The sequence below is a fragment of the Marmota marmota genome, unplaced genomic scaffold (genome assembly GCF_001458135.2).
Source record: "Marmota marmota marmota unplaced genomic scaffold, marMar, whole genome shotgun sequence".
In the NCBI taxonomy this organism is placed as follows: domain Eukaryota; kingdom Metazoa; phylum Chordata; class Mammalia; order Rodentia; family Sciuridae; genus Marmota; species Marmota marmota.
Window position 1 is genome coordinate 15,702,179 of NW_025999941.1, and position 24,343 is coordinate 15,726,521.

The window sequence follows — 24,343 nt, forward strand, 5'->3', positions numbered from 1 at the left end:
CGCCGCCGCTGCTCGAGCCGCCGCTCCCGCCGCCGCCTGCGCCCACCCCGGCCCCAGAACCGCCGCCGCCCCCCATCCCGGCGCTGCCGGCCGAGCCTTCACTGGTGCGGCTGGGAGACAGGCGCGCTCCGGACGCGGCCGAGCCGAGCACCTCCTTGCCGCTCTCCTCCTCCACGATCTCATCCGATTCCTCTTCGCTGGACGAAGGGTCCAGCATGGTGGCGTCTGGGAAGGGGGGTCCCTGGAGCCCCCGATTTGGGGTGCAAAAGGTGGGGGGCGCTGGAGGCAGCCGGAGGTCGGCTCTCGCGGGTGGGCGCTTCTCCCCAGGTCAGGGAGCTAGCGCGCTGCTGCTGCTGCTCAGCCTCGGCCGCCGCGACTGCTTCCTCCGCCCGGCGATCGCGAGCTGGGCTTAGACCCAGGAGCGCGAGGGGAGGAGGAGAAGCGAGAGGTGCGTCCGTGGATCCGAGGTGGGCAAGGGCGAGAATCAATTGCGAGCCCCAAGCCCGCAGCTGGATGCCATCTGCAGCCGGTGAAGGAGGCGCCTCCAGAAAAGATGCCGAGTGTTGCAAGCTGTCGATGCAGCCAAGAGCCGGAGAGGCATCTTGCCGATTGGGGAGGGAGCGGCGCTTACGTGTTTATTGGCTTAACTCTCCCGTGTCCGCGGCGTAAAGGGCGGTTGCAAAGGGCTTGGAGAGGGGGAGGGTGCGGAGTGTCCCCAAAGCCTCAGCGTCGCAGCACTTTTGACCCTAACGCCTTCACTTCTTCCTAGCCCCCTCCCTTTTGTGGCTATTTTCCTCCTTGATCCCCACTTCTCATTGTCTTGACCTCTGTTCCCCTCCAGGGGACAAAAAAGTTCTTGGGGGAGGGAAAAATACAGAAACCAGTGACTTTTTTACCAGCCGAGAACAGGCCGTCTGGAGAGGCCAAATCAAGAGGTGTCAGTCACTCAGAAGAAGTGTGCGAGTTTCCGTGTGGTGAAGAAAGGGTCGATCTCCTAGCCCCAGGCGTGAGCCTGGGCGGTGGGGGCTGGGCAGCAAGTTTGTCCCTCCCGTAAAAACTCTGATTCCAGCGATTTACTACGCAGACGCCCACTCTAATTAAAATACAAGGGAATCAAATTTTGAGTGTGTTGTCGAATCGATCATGCAGCTCAACTTCTTAAGTGGAACCCCTGCTTTTGCCTACCTCCCTAAAGCTATGATGAGCATTCTTAGGTTCCCAAGAACTGAGATCACTTTATGCTGTAATGAACCTACCCCAGAAAAAGCAAGGTTTCTTCTGGTCTCTCACCCCTTTCTTCATCCATTTTGACTCGCTGGAATAGGTAAGCCGAGGAGTGCCCCCCTCCCCGATGAGAAAGACACACCCCAAGAATTGAGCAGCGTCCGCATATTAATGTACCGACTCCCTTGGTCTGTGGGGTTGTCTAGTAATACAGAGCAGCTGATGGTGCCTTCCTTCCCCTAGTTCCTTTCGCTTAGGCCTATAAAACCCCTGCACGGGGGAGCTGGCCAGCGTTCTGAATCTAATCAGCGACCTGCAGATGGATGGAAAACAAACCAGTACCCTCCACATTTGCTGCTTAGGCTGTTTGGAGACCTCTCTCGACCTCCCCGCACCCCATTTGCTATATTTATGTGTTTTCTAATTCTCTAATTATCTGTAGGTACTCTTGGGAGCTACTGTAGATGTATAGCATTAGTTAAGTTTACAACACAACAGTCTGTGTGTTTTCCAATTCACCATGAGTTTTACCATAAACTTGGATAGTCAAATAAAGCTTTCTGGCTAACCTATTTGGGACCTGAAAAATAACTCTAAATAACATCGAATTTCACATACACTCCAAAAATTGTTTGATTTTTTAAATTAAGTAACATGCAGATGACTTATATTTGACTTCACTATCATCTCACTTAAAGGACACAACTGTTACATTCATTATGCATTCTGTATCAACTTAAAATTTTTTTAAAAATTGGGGATATAGCTCAGTTGGTAGAGTGCTTGATTCGCATTCACAAGGCACTGGGTTCAATCCCTAGCACCACATACACACCAAAAAAAAAAAAAATGGACAATATGGGAATTTCTAAAATTTAGCAGTTCTTGCTTTTTAATTGTTCTAAAGAAGTAAAAAAAAAAATGTTCAAGTAATGTTTTGTTGGTTTCTCTGGAACAAAATATTCCTGTATTTTAATAGTGACTAATAGGCAAATCTATGCATCAACAACCTTTATTTGGCATTTCTAAAGGAACATTGTTTTAGACACTTGGCATAGATAGAATTCTTGGGAGACAGTCTCTTATAAAGAGTCTATAATCTCCTTTGGGAGATACAACATAACCATGTGAACAAGATTGACAGCACTCTTTTAAGTCAACGTATCTACAAATCCAGGTTAGCAACCTGCAAAAAGCTTGCATGAATAAAGCAACTTGGAATGGAAGGGAATCATTCTTCTTTCTCAAAAAAAGAGAGTGAAATAGTAAAGGAAAGAACTATATGAATGAGTGATAAAAATAGAAGATGTTACAAAGAGAAGAGGTGGTTTGCAAAACCATAGTGATACATTAAGTGACTAAGTAAAGCATGGAACTCTGTAGAAATAGGGTAGGGATAGGTAAGGGTACGCCAAGTAGGAAAGAGTGAGATGAAATAGAATCCATTTGGCTAAGCAGAGGGACAGTGTTTAGGACATAAAGAAATAAATTCAGTTAGCCAGGGAATATGTGATGATTTGGGGAGGAGGTGCTCCTGAAAGCCAAAAGCCATTTGATGATTAAATATTCCATACTTAAACAAGTTTGGGCATTCAAATATTCTTAAATAATAAAATGGTGGCAGAATGGCCATGGATTCGGTCTGCAGAACCATTCGGAATTTCTCAAGTGCTACCATAAAATTTCACTTGGTTTTGTATCTTAGCAAATCTGTTTGGGGTTATATGTTTTTTTCCCCCAATTATTGTCATTAATATAGAAGCTCAATCTATGCCATTTGCTACTCATATAAACCTACAATTTGGACATTATATATAACATTGCTTAGGTAAATCTAATAATAACATTATAAATAGTACATATAACATTGCTTAGATAAAATCTAATAACCTTCTCAACGCCTCTTAAGAGTATTCAAAGAGGCCTAACCAGATTGTACCAGAAATACTTTTATAACTTTCTTCTCAACCGATGTGCACTACTCTCATTTTAAATATACACCCTTTCAAAGATATTTCTTACTTTAGCCAAAAGTAGTTTGATGTCCTTGTAGATATTGTAAATCTTTGTCAGTGTTGTAAATAAGTAATGCCAACCAGAACTCCTTAGGCAAGTAAACCAGGGGTCATAGCCTCCCCAGATGCACATTTTGGTAAATAAAGAAGGAAATATTCCCACAACACATCCAAAGGCTCTTAACTTTCATATACCTCTGGTTAACATCCCGTGTTCTTACAAAAAGTGCAATTCTACCAGGAATTCCAATACAGTTACCTATTCACCTCCTCAAACAAGCTATTTTAGGTAAGGTGCATTAGCTCCCCCCCCCACACACACATGGGGTTTGGCTTTGTGGGAAATGTGGGCAACCTCAAGGTGACAGAATACATTTTAACCAATCACATGGAGACTGTATCATAAAAGTCAAAGTTGTCACACTGAATTTGCTAATCCTAAATGAAATCTAGAAGAAAGGAAATGACGGTAACATAAAACCAGGAGTTTCACTACTAAACCTGAATGATCTCCATTTTGATATTTTGGGGTTTGTTACCAGAAGACAGACTTTAGTCAACTCAATCTTCTTATTAAAAAATGCTAATGTATTTCATACTCTAGACATGCTCATCGAATCAATATTTTCTAAAATATTTAAACTATAAGAATCATTCATGAGATCCAAAAAGGGATTGACTTGAACCTGATGCCAGTGGTCAAGTAAAACACTTGCATCTCGACTCAGGCAGTCCTGCCTCTTCTACCTAATGGCCGAGTCATACTGAACAAATGACATGAGGACTCAGACTCAGTGTTCTCATCTGTAAAAGGGGAGGTCCTAGCACTTCCCTGTCTTGGAATGACCAAAGAATTAAATTAGATGACATAAAAAGTAAGAACAGATGACATAAAAATTGAACAGATTTTTAGCTTTAGATATGCTCTTCAAGTGATGGAAGAGGGACCTGTAATAAGAGTGATGAGAAAATTGAACACAAATGACTGGGAGGAAAGAAACAAAGAGAAGCATCAAACCATCCAGAAATAATGCCTCTAAATAATAGGATATTTTCGAATTTACTTAATTGAAACATCTCTTGTTTTTGATGGGTTTTTTTCCCCCAGAGGCTTAGAAAATGATCTGTTTTGTTCTAAACCTACTTTCTTTTTATCATTACTCTTTATCATACAATGATTCTTCCGAAAGTGAACTGAACTAGGTTAGAAGGGAATTAAAGGATAATCATAAAACTAAAAGTAATAGAATTGAGCCACACAAAAACATCTTCTTTCACTCCAGGCAACAAAACATGTTTTGGAATGATAAATAATACTTACTTGTGAAACTTGGTCCTGAGAAACCACTCTTATTACTTAAGAAGATGAAAAAGAAAAATGGAACAGCCCACTGTATGATAAATATTTAACATGAATTCTGAAAACTGTTCACAGGGGTAACCGTGTTTCTTGGGTACACAATTTCTTTTGATAGAAGTGGAGGTAGATGTGGTTGGGATTGAAATGCGGTTTGTGCAATGATGCAGTATTTACATGGACAAGATGGAGGGTCTTGTCATTTTGCGTTGACTCTGGCTTTTCAGTGACATGACAGCAAACTGCAGGGGGGGGGGATTACCCAAATAGCTGTTTGCAGATGATAAGCTATCAGGCTGATAATTTTCCCAATTAGCCCAGTACTCCAGTGAGGTTTGCCTTGATAAAAATACTGGTAAGATTACATCTCTGACTGCTCCAAAGAATGCTCTGAGTTGGTTGGGTTCTATTTAATTGCTTTTACATACAGCCTCTGAGGTCCAGAGGCTTCAGACTGGAGGCCTTTCTACAGATTGTAAATAGGAATGAATGAAATGAGGGTGTTTTCCTATTAACACGTTTCAATTTCATTTAACTGGAAAAAAAAAAGATGATTTCTTAGTTTAGGATGGCTTAAAATATCTAGATGTTACTTATGGTTTTGGAGAATGTAACTGGGTAGGAAAAGAAAAATGAAAGAGACTTTAATGAATAACAATAAAGTAAGGATGGGTGACCATCAAGGTTATCTGAGTTATGGGTGAACAGGGAAAGCACATTGGGGGAATGTTCTAAAGTAGCTCAAGTTACCTAAATGGCCAGCCAGTCCAGGAAAGGTGCCATAGATTACGACCTCAGCTCTGCAAAATGCCCTTCTTCTTCTTAAGGTGATTGTTGACTCTTCTTCCATAGTAAATTCCACTTTCCCAGCCCCATGTCTGGGAGAAATCCCTACTCTCCTGTTGTTCCTTTCAACAATAACTTTCAGTCCCAATTTGGTTCCAAAAGAATATTTAAGGAGATGCTGACATCATGCTTTTTTGCCCTTACGAGATGTATCTCATGATGGATTATGAGAAGCAAAAGTCTTCTGTAAGAACTTGGGGTTGCATTATGATGGAATATGTATTTTTCAACCAGATACTCAGGAGTATACAAATCTTATTTTTTCACTGTCCTTCATATAATGTACATTTGACAGTTACCAAACAACCAGTTGCCTATAGAAATCACAATGCCATTATGGTGAGAGTTGGAACAGGGCTCCACGTTCCCTTAGCCCAGAACTTGGATAAAGCTAGAGTGAACCACATATTTTAGGCCTTATGTGTAAACAGAATCTCTACCTTCATCAGCCAGAATTCATACCTTCATATTATACTGTCCTCTGATCAACTGCAAGGTATAGAAACTGAAATAATTAGTACAATTAGGAAAACCAGCCAAAGAGAATCAAATGGTCAACCCCAAGATTGTAGATCTTGAATCGACTCACCCCAGTCATGTGAAAAAAGAAAATGTTAAAGGGGGAGAAGTAGGGCATATGCAATTCCTCTATATTATATTATTCTGGTGATTCAGTTCTCAAAGTTCTATTTCATGCAAATTGATGCAGCCAATATGGAAAGCAGTATGGAGATTCCTTGGAAAGCTGGGAATGGAACCACCATTTGACCCAGCTATCCCTCTCCTTGGACTATACCCAAGGACTTAAAAACAGCATACTGCAGGGACACAGCCACATCAATGTTTATAGCAGCACAATTCACAGTAGCTAAACTGTGGAGCCGATCTAGATGTCTTCAGTGGATGAATGCATAAAAAACAAAAATGTGGCATTTATACACAATGGAATATTACGCAGCATCAAAAAATAATAAATCATGGCATTTGCAAGAAAATGGATGGCATTAGAGAAGATTATGCTAAGTGAAGTTAGCCAATCCCCCCCCCAAAAAATGCCGAATGTCTTCTCTAAGGGGGATGTCTCAAAATGGGGTTGGGAGGGAGAGCAAGGGAGGAAGATTACCTCTAGATAGGGAATAGGGGTGGAAGGGAGAATGGGAATAGCAAGAATAATGGAAGGAGATGGTCAACATTATATAAAATTCGCGTATGAAGATGTGAATCTGGTGTCAATATACCTCATATATAAACAGAGATTTTATAAATTGTGGTATAAAGGTGTATTAATAATTGCAATGCAAAAAAATTATGAATGTAATGCACTCCTCTATTGTGATGTATGTAAGAAACAATTAAAAATTAATTTTTTTAAAAAGAAAATATGTTTTAATCTGCCTTTTTTTTTTTTTGCCCCTGTGACCAAAAGACCAACAAGAACAATTTAGAGGAGGGAAAGTTTATCTGGGGCTCAAGGTTTCAGAGATATCAGTCCATAGATGGCTGCCTCCATTATTCTGGGTCTGAATGAGGCAGGACATCATGGCAGAAGAGTGGGGTGGAGGAAAGAAGCTTAGGACATGGCACCAGGAAGGAGAAAGAGAGAGAGAGAAAGAGAGAGAGAGAGAGAGAGAGAGAGAGAGAGAGAGAGAGAGAGCGAGAGAGAGCTGCTCAATTGCTCACCAGCGACAAAATACATATACCAAAGTCTGGCCCCAGTAACTACCTCCTACCTGCCTCCAGGTACCACCCTTAATCCAAATGCACTGATTAGGTTAAGGTTCTCATAACCCAATTATTTTACCTCTAAACTTTCTTGCTTTTTTTGGACAAATGAGCTTTTGGGGGACATCTCATATGGAAACCACAATAAATTAGAAGACATGTATACATAAGTGACAAAGTTTTTAATGCTCAGAAACCTAACCCCAGAGTAAACACTCCTCAAATGCAGAAGTCACCTGACAGATAGGATTACTTTTCCTTCTTGAGAAGGTGATGGGAGAGGGTGAAAAATGGGTTATCAGAGAGTCAGGAGTCTGGCTTTGAAGGGGGTATTTATTTTTCTTCACCCATAACTAAGTTCTTCTCCAAAATAAGAATAACAAGAGGAAAATATGCTAATTTATTTAATATAAATTTTACAGGACACCAGAAACTTCAGAAGTGAAGACCCAAAGAAACATGGGAAGCCGTGTATATTATGCCTGAGTTTGATTAAGTGTGAACATAGAAAACGTAGAACTGGACAAAGGGGGTCTGACCCAAGAGCAGTGAACTGGGGGAAATTTAGCATAAGCTTTTGGTCCTGATTATTTTCTGTGTCCCCATGTCCTTGAGAGACCAGGACATTCCTTTCCCCCAGGCATACACTGGAAACCTCTCAGATAAAGGTATTATGACTTGCTTTAGAGGAAGTTTAGAGAATTCCCTGTAGGTTTCATGGCCTGCTTTATGGGAGAAGAGTGGCGGAAGGTGAAATTGACCTCCTTACCCCGGCTCTTTTCTCAAATACCAAGGTTCCAAATTTGGGGATCATGTGTCATGAGCTCCTTCACCATTCTCCTTTTAAGATCACAATGTGAGTTACCACTTCTCACCAAGTGAGACTCCTTATTATTTCTCAACCAAGAAGAGAGAAGATCACCTGGACCTAACTCAAGGGTGGATTTCTGTCCATCCTTGGTAGTTATTTGCAATGCCGGCGGCGCTATTTTTGGCAATAACATTGAATGAGATAGAAAGCTAATGTATGTGATCACAACTAAGCTTGACCCATAGCAAGCTTCTGATTAATGCCAGTAGAGATGGAGATGCTGTTGAATATGATCTTTTACTCCAAATAACAAGACTGAGCCCCATTTTTGGAAAGAGGAAGAGTGCATTGTTTATTAAGGCCAATGAGGAAATTCTGGCCCTTAAGAGCAAGGCCACTTAGGATTTGCAATCTGCTGTAGGCTTTGAGGATCAAACGGTGGCTACCACAGAAGTCTTGGAGGGGGTGGGTGCTGTGTCCCCGCTGTATAGACTTAATACCTGTTCCTTCTTGACCCTCTCTCATGTGCTAGCCTACTTTTACATTTTTAGAAGGTACCAGAAGGTATTTCAGTCTTCAAGGAGACTGAAATAAAGGACAGCCACGAGTAGTTTGGCTGGAAGAGTTGAACGGAAGTGTATTTGAACAGGTGCATCAATGGCCACATAGATCTTTCCACATCTTGAAAACCAGCATACAGGTTCTCTCCTTGGACCGGTGAAACCCAATCTCCATTTCAATCATCTCATCACAGGAGAAGCAACAAACAGAATGATCAAAGTCAACTCACAATGGAGAGTCTGCAAAAGTTAGAACTAAATCATAGAAGGCCTTTATCTCTCCTTGCATTATTGTTTATACTGCCCAACAAAATAAGAGTCCTGTGAGGTATCGCCAGGCACTGAAGCAGCACATTTACCATACAGTGGTCATAACCCTTTTGATTATTATAGGCAAAAATGTGTGGAAAGTGGAAAAACGTTACCTGTGCCATGATGCCTGCAAGCAATGTGTTGAGTCATCACCCAAAACAGAGGAATCCCTTTTCCTCTGCACACATATGCACGACCTCTGGTGACTGCACAGGTGGTGGGATGACCTCATCATAGAAAAACTCCACCCCTGGCTTCAGTTGTGAATGCAGGGCCTTTAGGGCATCTGAGTCTTCAGTTTCTTACTGACATTTTATATGTTGGGTAATAAAAAGTGAATATTCAATGGTGCCCAAACTTTTACACAAAATATGTGATTTTAAAATTTAAATTCCCAAGGGAGTCACTCATTCCAAAACAGAAGAGAAATCGTTACCTGTTATGAGTTTGGGTTTTCCCCTGAATTTGCGCAGGTGGACTGGCAGAGGCACACCCCTGACATCTCTATCGCAATGTTTTTATTCCACAATTACTGCCACTGTCTCAAAGTCAAATACCTGGTTTGTCTCTTCCCATAATTACCCTTGCTATTACCCTGCTTTATATATAGATTTTTAATTCTTACAGACATTGCTCACTGGGTAAACTTGTCCTGTTTTATTCATGTAGTTGTTTCCAGAAAGAAAAAGAACCCTTGAACAAAGAATCAAAGAAAACACCCGGTATTTGATAAAGGGTATAAACTGTGCTTTTGGAATCACACAGATTGGGGTTTACATTTTGGTCTCACCAGCTACATGACCCTGGAAAATGTAGTAGATTCTTTGATCCTCAGTCCTTTAGTCTTGAAGTGGACAATAAAACGTATATGGTTTTTGAGAAGAAGAATCAAGTTTTAATGCTTCTCAAATGCTCAGAACCATGTCTGTGATATGTTCAGGAAATGGAGGCTATTATCAATATTATGCATCAATTTGTGTCTCACTGAATAGCAAAACTACAAGAAGAGGTATATTCAGCGTTTGCCTTCTGCAGAGAGGTCAGATCCTGTTGGAGAAGCTTCTGCAAAAATTCCTCCTTGTTATCAAGAATTCTATTTTCCATCTCTGCATAAAGAGCTTCATTAGAGAAGGCTTATAAAAATACATGAAGTTATCATTCTGTATTTTATCAAAATTCATCTCAGGAAGAACTTATTTGCCAATTGACCACAAAATGAGATGTTATAACCAGACTGGTAATGAGGTTGACATTCTTGGAAGGAAAAAAAAATTAAAAAGAAAGAAAGAAAAAAGAAAGAAAAGGCCATTCAAACATTGCTTTTGCAGGGCCCAGCTAAATAGCTTTCATAAAGAGCTCCACTAGCTAGTATTTGCATAACAAAAAGATTCCCCCACCTTCCTATAGTTTTATTTGCAGATCCCAAGTGGAATATTTATTAAAGTCTAGATGCAATTAAACCTTTTGTGACATGGGTGTTTGATCCTGAATAGGGGTGAGTCAGAAAGTCTGTGAAGGAGACCGAAACATACAGAGAAGTATACAAGAAAGCATTCTCATATTTAGCAATGACATTCAAATACCAAAAAAAAAAAAAAAAAAAGAGACTATTTGGAGTAAGATGAAGTTTTCCATTGAGTAGGTTCAAGGCTAATCTTGGCTTCTTTGTTGATCGCTCTCATTAATTCAACTAACTAACATATGCTGATGTTGAAAAATTTGCTTATAAAGTGGTGATGAGAAAGGTAGTCTTGCTCTAACCTCATCTGTCTGGATTCTGAAAGTGCTTTCATATGAAAGGAAATAGAGTGAGTCTTCAAATAGTAGAGCTCGTTTCATTAACATAACAAAAACCTTGCTTCAGATTACTACAGAAATATGCTATAAAATCTACTGCTTTTTCATTTCACTCCAGAAACTTAAAAAAGGAAGTCAGGTCTCACCTCTATTATTGTTCTGAATTAGGAATTCTTTTAAACTGCCTGTATTTTACTACCAACATCTCCAAGAGGTGGTTCCTAATGGCTTTACCCAACCTGAAGAGGGATTTATTTGGTGGGGAGATGGGACTGTCAATCATGATGCCTCTGTTAAAGGAAAGGTCTTAAATTAATCAAATAATTTGTTCATAATTCCAAGGAAACCAGGGAGAGCTATATGCATTTGAATGATTTGACTGAGTAAAGGACAGCAAAGTGGTTTTGTAGATTTAAATTTCTCCATGTATTTATTTTTCTGCCACCTGAACTTATTTTCTTTTGCAACAGGGAAACAAATCAACTTGAAAGGAGGAGGGAAGGAAAACAATAATCTATGTTTTCATGTTCTGGGATTATTTGATTCCCTGGTAGGCTTGTCATGCTTATTTATAATGATAGCAAAATATTCATAATTTAAAAATTGGCAGGAAATGAAGCTACAATCCTTCTGTCCCTGTTGGAACATATCAGGGAATCAGGATTTTCTCCTACCCCAGAGATTCCTTTCAGCATGTGCCAATTTTAAAGCCTGAGCATGATAAGTGACAAGAATTATATGAGAAACCATACAGTGAGCCCAGAGTTCTGCTGTATGCACCCTCAAAGTGCATTCCGGGACCTCAATGGCATTTTGATTTGGCTAATTGAAATGTGGATATGTTAGTAGCATCGCCAGTCATTTAAGTTAGATTTGGTGAGTAGAGACACTGATAATCCTTACCGCTTAAGCATATGCGAACTTGTTAACCCTTGACTTTAGAGTTCAATTATTATTTTTTCATTGATTTAATACACACATGTTGAACCCTTATGATGTCCCACCTTCTGTGCTAGATCCTGAAAATGCCAAGTGAAATGGGCCAGATTTTCCGCTTCCAAGCTTATAGTCTGATTTGGAACATAGGCAATTAAAGGAAGTAAAGATAATGCCCTCTGGAATGTCCCATGACAGAGCCAGGCTATGTAGGTGTTATGGGACCCCCTAGAAGGATGATAAGGGGCTATGGTCCAAAAGGTGTGAAAGATGAAAACTGTCCCCAAGAAGGGGCTCTTGGGGACAGTGGAATCTCTGTCGCTGCTGAACAAGTCTCTATGATAGTATGTTTCTATGCTGATAGCTACCCTAATGTAGAAGGGGATCAGAAGGGGTTTTATAGGCTGGGAGATCCAGGTAAGTAAGCAGAGGCTCAGGACAAAGAATAGAATATTAGAGGGAAGCACTATCTTGGGCCCTGAAAGTAGGTAGTTCTGAGTCCAAGTCTCAACTTCCCACCAGAATGAATATACTCAGACACTGCCTCATATTTTGCTTCATCCTTCTGTTTTTTATACAGTTTTTTAATACCTTTATTTTTGCTTATTTATTTTTATGTGGTGGTGAGGATCAAACCCAGTGCTTTATACATGCTAGGCAAGCGCTCTATCACTGAGCCAAAACCCCAGCCCCATATCCTTCTATTTTTAATTTAGACTTTTTTTTTTTTTTTGGTCCTGGGGACTGAACTCAGGGGCGCTTAACCACTGAGCCCCATCCCCAGCTACTTTTTACATTTTATTTAGAAACAGGGTCTCAGTAAGTGCTTAGGGCCTCACTAAGTTGCTGAGGCTGGCTTTAAACTTGTGATCCTCCTGCCTCAGCCTCACAAACTACTGGGATTACAGGCGTGGGTCAAGGCACCTGGGTTATTTTTAATTTAGACTCTGTTATTAACTTTGGCAAACCTGAGGTTAAGTAACCTTAATATTTTCCCTATTTGGAACATCATGGTAATGATGATAACGCCCAATGTTGCTGATGATGCTAATAAAAATGATGATGGTATACGCCAGGCTCGTCTCTGGGTGCTGTTTGCAAAGGTGAATATTAGGTGTCAACTTCACTGGAACATAGGGTGGCCAGACATTTGGTTAAACATTTTTTTTGGATGTCTCTCTAAGGGTGTTTTGGATGAGATTAACATTTGAATTGATAGACTAAGTGTGTGGGTAGCTCTCCACCTACTGACCAACGACCCACAGAAGACCTGAATACAGCAAAGGCTGGGTGACAGGGAACTTTTCCTGCCAGACCTGCACATACTGAGACTTTGGCTTCTCCTGCCCTTGGATTGGAACTTCCTCTTTGGATCTACTGGGGCTCCAGCTTGCTCACTGCAGATTTTTGAGATTTCAGAATCAATTCCTTATAATTCTGTCTCTTTCTCTCTCTCTTATAGATATAATATCCTCTTAAGTCTGTTCTCTTTGGGAACCCCAATTAATGTGGGACTTTAGATATTTTCTCTCATTTTTTTTCCTCAAATTGAAAACCTCCATTCAAAACCCATCATGGACAAGTTTTACTCTTTCTATTCCTCAGAGCTCCTTTGATTCAATTTGCACCTGTCAATCATCTTCAATCAGACTTGATATCTCATGGACAATCTCTACTTCTCTCATGTGTTCTCCAGGGTCTTGATTTGAGCCTGTCCTCTTAGACACCTCAGTCCTCTCTAGGGCAAATGCAGTTCTAAGATTGCATCTAGCTTGTAGTTTGATTGGGGCCCTTTAAACATCATCATTAAAAGATTTAAGATTCAGATCCTTTGCTACAGGAAACTGGATTCAGATCCTGGTTAAAGGGCATGTTCCACACGGGGGTCTCAGCAAGTTACTTTGTGTAGTCAGGTTCAGGAGGTGTAACTGCTAGAGGGCTCATAATAACCATCACCAGTTTTCTCCATGCTCCTCAAGGACATGACATACTCCTCAAATGCGCCGCTAGGACACCCCCTTGGTTTTAATTCCAATCTACTCACTTTGTGGAGGGCTCTTGAGTGAATATATAATTTATAATGGGTTTTGCCATTATTTTTTTTACCACCTTTGCTCCCAAGAGACTCCATTCAAAACCCATCATGGACAAGTTTTACTCTTTCTACTCCTCAGAGCTCCTTTGATTCAATTTGCACCTGTCAATCATCTTCAATCAGACTCGATATCCCATGGACAATCTCTACTCTCTCTCATGCTTTCCACTTTCCAATTAAAAAAAAAAAACAACCTTGAAATGAGTTTTTTTATTTTTACTTTGTTCCTCCTGAGGGAGATTATTGAGCCTCAGAGCTCAGAAGCTATGAATGCAAAATAGCCACTGTCCCCATTACGAAAAATGCAGATTATGGTCCCTAAGAAAACAATTTTCACAACACACTACCATCTGGCGGCAGGAGGTACAGCCAAAACTCCAAAGTCCACGAAGCAATATTAACCACATGTTTCATAAAAGTGGCTGAGTTGGATTCATGAAGAAACATGTAACTTCTGGGATTTTCAAGGTAATTCTTTTTCCAGAATCTTGAAAGAAATAGGATCCTATGTTTGGGCAATGAAGTGAGAAGGAAAATAGAAAATCATAGCTGCTCAATTTTTGTTTGTTTGTATGTATGTATGTATGTATGTATGTATGTAGCTAGCTATATATCTATCTATCTATCATGGTACTGGGGATTGAGCCCAGGGGCACTTTACAACTACGCTACATTTAAATTTTGATACAGAGTCTCACTAAATTGGGCAGACTGGCACGAACCTTGCCATCCTCCTGCCTCAGCCTCCCGAGTCACTGGGATTACAGGCTTGTCCCACAGTACCCAGCTCCTCTCTTGTTAAAATCTCCCCTCTCTATCAAGTTTGCCCAGCCCACCTTCACAGGGGCCTTCTCCAAATGTGCATGGCAATAGGAAACTCTACTTTGCTATGCACCCAGGACAACTCAAAACATTAGCTGCTGTCATCATTAGACCATGGCTTTCAAATTTTCATGTATATAAAGGATGCCAAGGCAAATCCTAAAAAATGGAAATTTCTGAGTTCTATTTCCTGAGATGTAGAAGTAAGAAGTCTGCAGTCGTTTTCTAGAATATGCATTTGGGATCAAGTACGTTAGTGGGGATTGGCACAGGTAGCCTAGGTCCCCACTTTAAGAAATGTTCATTGGGTAAATTTCATTCCCTTGACACGTGGGAGAAAGAGATGAGATGTAGACACCAAATTATTGATGATATAGGAATGATGGATAGAATCTGAAAGATACTGTCTTCTACATCTGTAGGAAAAAGAATCCTTGAATTGTGGCTCAAGCGGTAGCGCGCTCACCTGGCATGCGTGTGGCCCGGGTTCAATCCTCAGCACCATATACAAACAGAGATGTTGTGTCTGCCGATAACTAAAAAATAAAATATTAAAAATTCTCTCTCTCTCTCTCACGCTCTCTTTAAAATAAATAAATAAATAAAGTGATTGACTTGCTAATATAAGCATTTAAAAAAAAAAACCAACAAATGGGGTTGGGTCTTTTCTTTTTTATCCCCTGATTAGTTGTTGATAAACCTTTTTATTTCATTTATTTATTTATAGGCAATGTTGAGAATAGAACCTAGTGTCTTACACAGGCAAGGCAAGCAATCTACCACTGAGCCACAACCCCAGCCCACCAATGGGGTCTTAATGACAATATCATTCTAGGACAGTCAGAATGAGAAGATGCCTAACCTCAAGGGAACCATCCACACATGACAAATCACATCTAATGCTGAAGGGTCTCCTTTCTCTTAAAAAAAAGAGTTTCCTTCCTCTCCTCTGATCAACTCAGGGGTCATCAAAGGGGTTGTTCCTCCAACAGGTTCTCTGCCATGTTCCAAGTTGTCACTAATGGCTTTTTATGCTCAGCTTCTGGTTCTAGTTTAATAGAAACAGGATGCGAACACCAAGAGCATCTGTCTAGGCAAGGGATGGTGCCTGGGAGCCTACATGGCCACGCCTACTTTCCCACCCGCTGGGGGTGGAGCAGCCTGCGAAACCCAGCAGTAAAACCTGGGCTGGAATTTCCACTAGGAACAGGAGTCCTGTGCATAGCGTCCAGGAAAATGGCCACCAAGTACACCTAGGGTTCTATCTCACTGTTTCAATCTGTTAAAAAAAAAAAATGAGTCATAGCCCATCAGAGCCCAGAGAACAATTTTTCTTCTGGTTGTTGCTCAATGGGAAGTATATTTTAAGAAGGTGAAGCTATTTTTAAGGATGACTTTTATTAGTCTATTGATTCCAGACCCCAAAAATGGGTCAGCTCTCCTCCTGTGCTGCTAAAGGTATTCGTGAGAAGTTGTTAAATAAATGCAGTCACTAATTTCCTGCTTGGAGTCCTGACCCACTCTGATCCTCTGCCGAGGAGGAGAGATGATTTTGTTCTCAGCCTATTTTTTCATTCACTGAGAATCTCTGACCTCTCCATCCGGGTTGGGCAGTCATGATCCCCAGAGGAATCCTCAGACTCCAAGGGTAGTTATTTTAAGAATTGAATTATATAAGCAAGGCTCTTTCTAGAGTCCCTTCCTAGGGTCAGTCCCACACAGGACATCCTTGAAATTGCAGCCATGAGCCTGTGAGCAGCTTTTGCCACTTGGTCTTTTCTAGCGTGAGAACCAGAAGGTGGGTCATCTGCCTTTCCACTCCTCACAGAGTTGCTGGGCTCTAAGAGAGAGGCAGGGGGAGTATCCTGCATGGGTCATAAGAAACAGAACCCTAATACAAACTGGCCACAGCAAAAAGGTGATATGTCAGCCCACAATACTAAATCACAACGACAGCGCTTTGGCATGATTGGGCACAGGGCTCAAAATAAGCCGTGGTGGTCCCTTTTCTTTTGGTTCTGCCTTGCTTTGTCAGACCTTCTCCATGGAAAAGCTTTCAGCGACTCCAGACAATAGTCCTTCTGTTTGTCCTTTAGAAAGAAATATTCTTTCTTCCCACACATCCCTCAAAAGTTTTGATTTGAACCTGATTGGATTTATTTGGACCAAATGTCATTTTGCTTGACAGCTTTACTAAGGACATGAACCAAAATCACACGGGAAAGAAAGGAGTGATTCTCCTGAAAATATGGGTTTGGTCCTCTATCTTTGTCCATTTTCTGTTGGTATAACCAAATACCTGAGACTGGGTAACTTAGAAAGAAAAAAAAGGTTTATTTGACTCATGGTTCTGGTGGCTGGAAAGTTCAACAATCAAGCAGCAAATCTGGTGAGGGCTTTCTACTATGTCAACTCATGGTGGAAAGAGAAGCAGAGAAAACAGGAGGGGTAAACTGGCTTAATAAAAACCACTCAAGTGGTAACTAATCCAGTCCTGGGAGAGCAAGACTTCCCTCCTGAGAGCTCACTCCCACAAGAGGTCATGAACCTATTCATAAGGGCTCCTTCCCATGATTCAAACACCTCCTACTAGGTCCTTCCTCCCAACACTCCTTCAATAATTAAAAAGTTCTAACACATGAACTTTTGTCAGATACAATCAAACCATAGCACCCTGTGAAGAAAGATCGATGAATGTTGTAGGCAACAAAAACCTACTGCAGATTATTTAATCAGATAAAACAAATGAGGACTGTGAGTATCTTGCTGGACTTCTGGACGTGGGAGAGCACCCACTATCCCCAGTGACCTCATATCTCCAAATCTCATGCAGCCTCTGAAATAGGACCCCAGAAACAGAAGCAGCAAAACAAATCCTGTGCTGGTACCTCCTGCGAAACCCACCTGAGCATCCAGAGCTCAAGATTGTAGCCCCAATTGGGCCCAGTCTAGCTTTGCAAATAATAGACTCTCAATTGCAAGGGAAAAATTAGAATCATGTGCCAGGTGCTATGCTGGGTGTTTGAATACCCACTCTTCAGGTATTGCTGGACCATGAATTAGTATTCACTGGACTGTTAGAATTAGGGGAAGTAGAATAAGTAAAAATCCTAAAGGTAAGACAGTAATTAAAACTATCATACTTCTTTTTGTATCCTTTTCATGGAACTGAGTACAGGGTCAGATGAGTTACGGAGACTCAAGTGTTGACTGAACAAATGCCTGTCTAGCCATGTCTATTCAGTTTTTACTGTGGTCTGGACACTAGGTAAGGAGTTTGGAAACCCTCACTCATTTCACTCACTACCCAATAAAGTAGATGCCATTTTAATCGCCATTTTATGGATGGGGAAACTGGGACACAGAGGCATTCCACAGGGAGTCAATGGAAGAGCAGTGTGCCAGGCAGGCTGTGGGACCTCAGAGCCTCTCCCAAAGACCACACTACTTCTCGTAGAAGCAATCATGGGAGTAGGGTGTGGCTCTCTGGCACACAGCCTTGAGAAAGCCATGTTGGGCCGCAGAAGGATGGTTTAGACCTGCATTATCCAATATGCCACTGGACCGATGTGACTATTTAAATCAAAATACATTGAAAAGCAATAAAATTTAAAGTTCATTCTTTTGGCGCCCTATTCCCATTTAAATACTCAATAGACACATGTAGCTAATGTGGATATAGAACAAGTCCTTCCTTGAAGAAAGTTCCCTTGGATGACGGTGGTAGCTGAATCCTAAATGTCATTTCCAGTCTCCGTATGTGGAGCGGGAACTGACTATTTTCCAAGGAGTGTCCCCAGACAAACCCATCTTGCCAAGGATGCTGGCCACCCATTCCTACAGGTACCCTTTCTGCCATCAAACAGAAACGGGAGCAGCTTGCTTTAGGTAGCTTTTCATCACTGAGACCAAATACAAGACAAGAAAAACATAGAGGAAGAAATCTTGGGCTCATGGTTTCCGAGGTTCAGTCCGTGTTTGGCTGACTCCATTGCTCTGGGCCCAAGGTGAGGCAGAACATCATGGTGGAAGGGTGGGGTGGAGGAAAAGAGCTCAGGACATAGTAACCGGGAAACCCAGAGAGGTCTCAGCACCAGGGAACAAAATGTAAACCCCAAAGGCATGCCCTCCATGACCCACCTCCTCCAGCCATACCCTACCTGCCTATAGTTACCACCCAGGTCATCCATTCAAGTGAATTAAACTGCTGATTAGGTCATAGATCTCAAAATCTAATCTAATCATTCCTCTTCTGAACAGTCCTGTATTATCTTGCACAGAAGCTTTTGGGGGACAGCACATATCCAAATTCTCACACAGCCCATGTCCTTCCATGCCCCTCTGCCTTTACACGTGGTTTGTTTGAGGCACCTCTTACCCTCACAACAGGCAGGAATCAACAGCTCATAACTGTTACTTCTCCCCCGTTTCTACTTTCAAGCCAGGAAATCTAAGTTCATGATTGGCAGGACATTCTGGCAAAGATAGGGTAAGTCACCAACTGAGTGTGACATCCTACAAGAAACCACGTGTGCAGAGAGCAGCCCAGTCTTTAGAGACAAACAGACCTGGGGTTGACATATACTCATGATAGGACCTCAGGTAAGTGGCAGAAACTGCTTACCTCAAGCCACTGATCTTCACCTGCAAAATGGGGACAAGGCCATCCACCTTGTATTGCCATCCATGCTCTTGGCGTATTCCTGCTGGTCAGGAGTCAGCAGCTGCCAGTTACTATTCTGGTAATTATGTAACTCAGGTGGCTCTTGGCTCTCCTCCCTGGGGGAATCACCCTTGTGTCTAAAACCCAGAAGATGACACCCCGAGGCTGCTCTCAGTGGGCTATAATCTCCTCCCTAGGTGATTTCCGGGAATTTTTTCAGAGTATTCACTCTGAAATCTTTTTTGAAGGCTTCACTGCATACATTCCCCAAATTCCCCTTATCCCTGGACTTTATCTTCAGAACAATATGAGTACATTGTTTTCATCAAGTAATGTTTTAGCCATTTGTAAGATTTTATTTACTTGTGATCTTTTTATTCACTCCAAGCATGGCCACAAACCCTTCCCTGAACCCTTCAAAGCCCTTCACAACACAGTGGCAACTGGTTTGTGGTATTCAACAGGCTTAGCAGGAGGCTTGAAGTTTAGAGAAAGGAAATCACCAGAGGAAAATTTAATATAGGATGATATCTATTACTTTTTGCAGCATCTGTACATGATGGAGGGGGTCTCTGGCCCTCTAATCTCTCACCATGTTATATGGGTCAATCCATCTCCTTCATATGAAGATTCTTTTTTTTTTCTTTCTTTTTGTGCTGGGGATTGAACCACTTAACCACTGAGCCACATCCCAGCCCTTTTTATATTTTCTGTAAATACAGGGTCTCGCTGAGTTGCTTAGGGCCTTGCTAAGTTGCTGAGGCTGGCTTTGAACTTGTTATCTTCCTGCCTCAACTTCCAGAGCTGCTGGGATGACAGGTGTGCGCCACAGCTCCTGGCCACATGGAGATTCTTTTGACAAGGATCTTTGAATACAAGATCGAAGGCCAGAGCTGTGTCTTACACTGGAGCTGGGTAGAATGGTCCTGCCCCATCCCAGTCAAATACACACTGGCTTTCACTGTTGCATGGGCGTGACTGACTTACACAAGTACCGTCATGTACCACACCACTTCAGCCAGTGATGGACTTCATAGACAATGGTCCCATGAAATTATATGGACATCATAGCCAGCCTAGTTTGTATAATTTCAATTTGATTTTTGCACAATGATGAAATCGCCTAATGATGCATCCCTGTTGTGAAGTGACAAATGAGTGTCATCTCTACTACCCCGTCTTAAGGACAGAGCAGCTGGTGATAGGCTAACAGCAGCGGATATATTTTGCCAATTCCTTCCTTACTTTGTGTCAAAATGGATTGAAGGAAACTTCTCTAACTGCATCTGGCCCTGAGTAGCGTGCTTTAATCTTTGGGTCTAATCCTGGGTTGCAGAACAATCAGGATTTAATGTGTTTTTCATGCTGTGGCCAGGGGACCCCTAAGGACTTGGCTTCCAGTCAAACCACAGGCTGGGTCTCATGTTCCCAACCCTTTTCTGCAGACTTGATTCTAACACTGAGACCCTTATTTATCTCCCAGAGACAGAACAAATGGACCTTAGCAAGAACAGAGGGCTCAGGAGAGGTAAGCAAATAGCTACTGAAGGAGAGAGAACGTTTAAATGACTTCGGAGAAGAGCTGTAGCTTTCGGAAAAAGACGATCACATCCAAGTGGAACTTTACAAATAATAACCCTCCTTTACTGAGGTCCTGCTGTATCCAGGGTGCGGTGCTCGCACTTTTGAAGGCATGATCCCCGCTCGTTCCTCAGTCAGTCAAAACAGTGGCTGTAGGATTCTGGTTTTGGAAGCTGGAGTTCAGAGGATAAATAACGGGATCAGGATGATCCAGATGGTTGCCAGTAAAGTCAATCTGTCCTCTCAACCTCCGTCTTTATTTTGGTTTGGTTTCTCCAGGCATCTAATTCCATCGGCCAAGCTCAGAATGAAGCTCAATAGCTCAGGGTTTATATGTTGTCTGGCTCTTTTGAGTTCCAATCCATACTGGTTTCCACAACACTGAAGGGCAAGTGTCTGAGCTATGTGATCCCTTTCTGGGATCGTACATCACACAAATTCCTCTCTAGGGGGTTATTTGGAAAGCCATCTGGGGGCTGATCCATTTTCATAGCCATCTCTGTGTCAAAGCTTCGGTTGAGGTATGACATTAATAATCATACAGGAACTCAGATTTACTATAAGGAACTGAATATCTCAGTGTAGCTTCAATTTAAGGGAATGGGCTTCTACCTTTTCTCTATCTAGACATCTTGGGGTCAAAGAGGGTCACCTTAGCCATGCAGATGAGAGATGGCATTCCTTTAATGATTCATGTCTCCCCACGTCATTGTTGAGAAAGTGGCTACGCTTTGCAAAATTGCCACCCTCAAAAGAAGGGTCTGCCTTCCCTTGTTTGAAAAAGTATTTAGGTTCCTTGATTCTTCATGACAGCAATAAATAGTGATAGAAGAATCTTGATATTCCCAAGGAGGAAACATGCACCCTGCTGAAGATACCACCCGAAACTCCTTTTCCCACCCCGTTAGCTAAGACGTTGTCATGGAGACCAGAATGGGATGCAATGGGGAAGGACCTAAGAAGTCATTTCCCCAGTTGGTTTATGAAATCCTGTAGGAAGCTCTTTGCATCCCAATTAGTTGGGTCTTTGGTTGCATGATGTGGAGGGTGTTTTGCCAATAAATGTAGTCCAGAGTGAATCACCATTGTCTTTTGGTGTTACTACATGACCCTTTATAGGTCCCAAATAATAAAAAGAGGGAAAAAGGACTGTTGGTGGTTGTAATTACCTCTGCACCTGTATTGTAATGTGAATTACTACTCACCCGAGGCAGTAATCTCATTTTTGGTATCTCTTTTAAAGATAAAGCACTATGCATACATATTTACCTGCAAATGTAGACTTCTAATACATAGAGATGGGTACATCTAGTTTTTGTGAAATTGTTGTAGTGAAAAACAAAGCCCACCCGTAGAGGGACGGTCGATTGAATGATGACACATTTATATCATGTTGTATCATGGGCTATGAACCCCAAAGAGTAAGTTAGATCTGTATGTATTGGTCCAAAGGGACACTTATGATAAAATTGTCCAATGAAAAAACAAGCATCAGAGTAAATGAATATGGTTCCATTTTTTTTTGTTGTTAAATACTGTGTCAAAGTCTGCTTGTGAGATTTTCAGTTTTCGTGTGTTGGAGAATAGATAACCAAGTGGAACCATATCCACTAACCTAGTATCATTCAATTGTTACCAGGAAGATACAGAGAGGGATGCTTAGAGGGAAACAAATATTATTAATTTTTTTGTTTGACTCTTTGTTATAAGTACATATTCCATTTATACTTAAAAAAATACCCCTGAATAAATTCAATCACACAGGCTGGGGTGGGGTGGTAGGTTTTAGGCAAAGACCACCTAGCTTGCTCCTGGCCAGAATGATCTCAGAGAGGAGAACCCCGAAGGCTGGGTTTCTTCCGATTTTTTTTTTTAGTTGTCAATAAACCTTTATTTTATTTATTTATATGCAGTGATGAGAATGGGACCCAGTGCCTCACACATGCTAAGCAAGCCCTCTACCACTGAGCCATGACCCTAGCCCTTCTTCGAGGCTAAGAACCAAAATCTTACGACTGAACAGACCAGAGAAACCCCAAGAAAGGGATGGGGATGAGATACTGTCTGACTTCTCCTTTTATGGCATTTCCCATGGGGGACCACTAGGATGGGTATTGTCTACCAAGGACCAAAGAGACCCACCTATGATGCTTTTCCTTCCCAAAATATTTTCTTTAGTTACTATTTAAAGCTGAGACTTGCCTCTCCAGCTTGCAGGTGAAGAATTGGGCAGACTAGTCATTTGAATGATTTTCTTCCTTGATTTGTTGTAAGTCATGGTATAGTATGTGTATATTATGCTATCTGATATGATATGCATATCTACTATATAAAATACCTAAATGTAGTTAGAATGTAAATATGTACAAATTTATAAATAAAATATGACGCAGGGTATCCTGTTTGTCCCAGACATGTCACAAAGGAAGTTACAGAATGTTTCCTATCGTATCACTTTCAAACTCAGAAGTCCATTTGGCAACCTATCATAGGCTTGAATTTAGTCACTTCCCTAAGTTTATGCTGCAGTCTGCAAACATGCTGCCTCTGTCGCACAGTTTATTATAGATACCTTTTTGAAAAGCATGAACCACTTTTTAAGTGAAAGGCATCTTGTAGAGATGCTTCTCAACTTAGAATGGGGGTCACAACCCAATAAAGCCATCCGAAGTTGTCAACATCCCAAGCTGAAAATGCGTTTAGCACACCCACGGAGCAGCTTAGCAAGGCAGTACCTGGAGATGGTAGGTTGTTTCCCCTGGTGATCAGGACTGCAGGGCTGTAGGAGCTGTAGCTCCCTCCTGCTGCCCAGTATCGTGACAGAGTAGCCCATTACTTATCACTAGCTTAGGGAAAGAATAAAGTTCAAAATTAGAAGAACTAGTTCTACTGAAGGCACTGTCATGAAATTTCTAAGTTGAACTATTTTGGGATTTTTAATACCAACCAGTTGTTACTAAATAATAGAATCTTCAAAAAACAATATCCAGTGTCCTAGTGCTTTTTGGATTTTTCCAATTTGTGAAGGCTTTTCTTTTCTTTTCTTTTTTAAATCTTCTCCTCTCTCTTGAAGAGAAAATTTGGCCAGTAATTTTTTCCCCTTCTTTGATTTCTACGTTAGGCAGCCAATAATTTTTGAACTTCTGAGCTCTCCACATTTATAGTCAGAACTTTCTCATGGTGTCTTTTTCTTAGAAAGTTCAATTTGTCTTCTTCCCTAGGGAATGTGTTCATTGATATAATGTGAATATGTTTATGATTGTTCATTTTTGGGGAGGGGATGCAGGGGATTGAACTCAGGGGCACTCGACTACTGAGCCACATCCCCAGCCCTATTTGTATTTTATTTAGAGATAGGGTCTGTGTTGCTTAGCATCTCACTGTCGCTGAGGCTGGCTTTGAACTTTCAATCCTCCTGCCTCAGCCTCCTGAGCTGCTGGGATTACAGGCATGCACCACCATGCCTGGAGTGTTAACTTTTTTGACTCTGCATGGGCACTACTACTAAAGAAAGGAATACTTTGTTTTTTATTAGAGCTTTGAAGTTATACATAGTAGTTGGGTTCATCCGGGACAACATTATATATGCATGCAAATTGATT

At 41.5% G+C, this 24,343-nt stretch overlaps 1 protein-coding gene across 1 annotated transcript in view; it reads right to left on the reverse strand.

Annotated features, from left to right (window-relative positions):
• Cadps (calcium dependent secretion activator) overlaps positions 1–585 on the reverse strand; it is a 468,098-nt gene extending 467,513 nt beyond the window's left edge. Inside the window, 1 exon segment of the mRNA XM_048801213.1 lies at positions 1–585. Coding sequence (XP_048657170.1) covers positions 1–217 — 217 coding nt within the window. The 5' untranslated portion in view covers positions 218–585.
• Between the last annotated feature and the right edge of the window lie 23,758 nt (positions 586–24,343).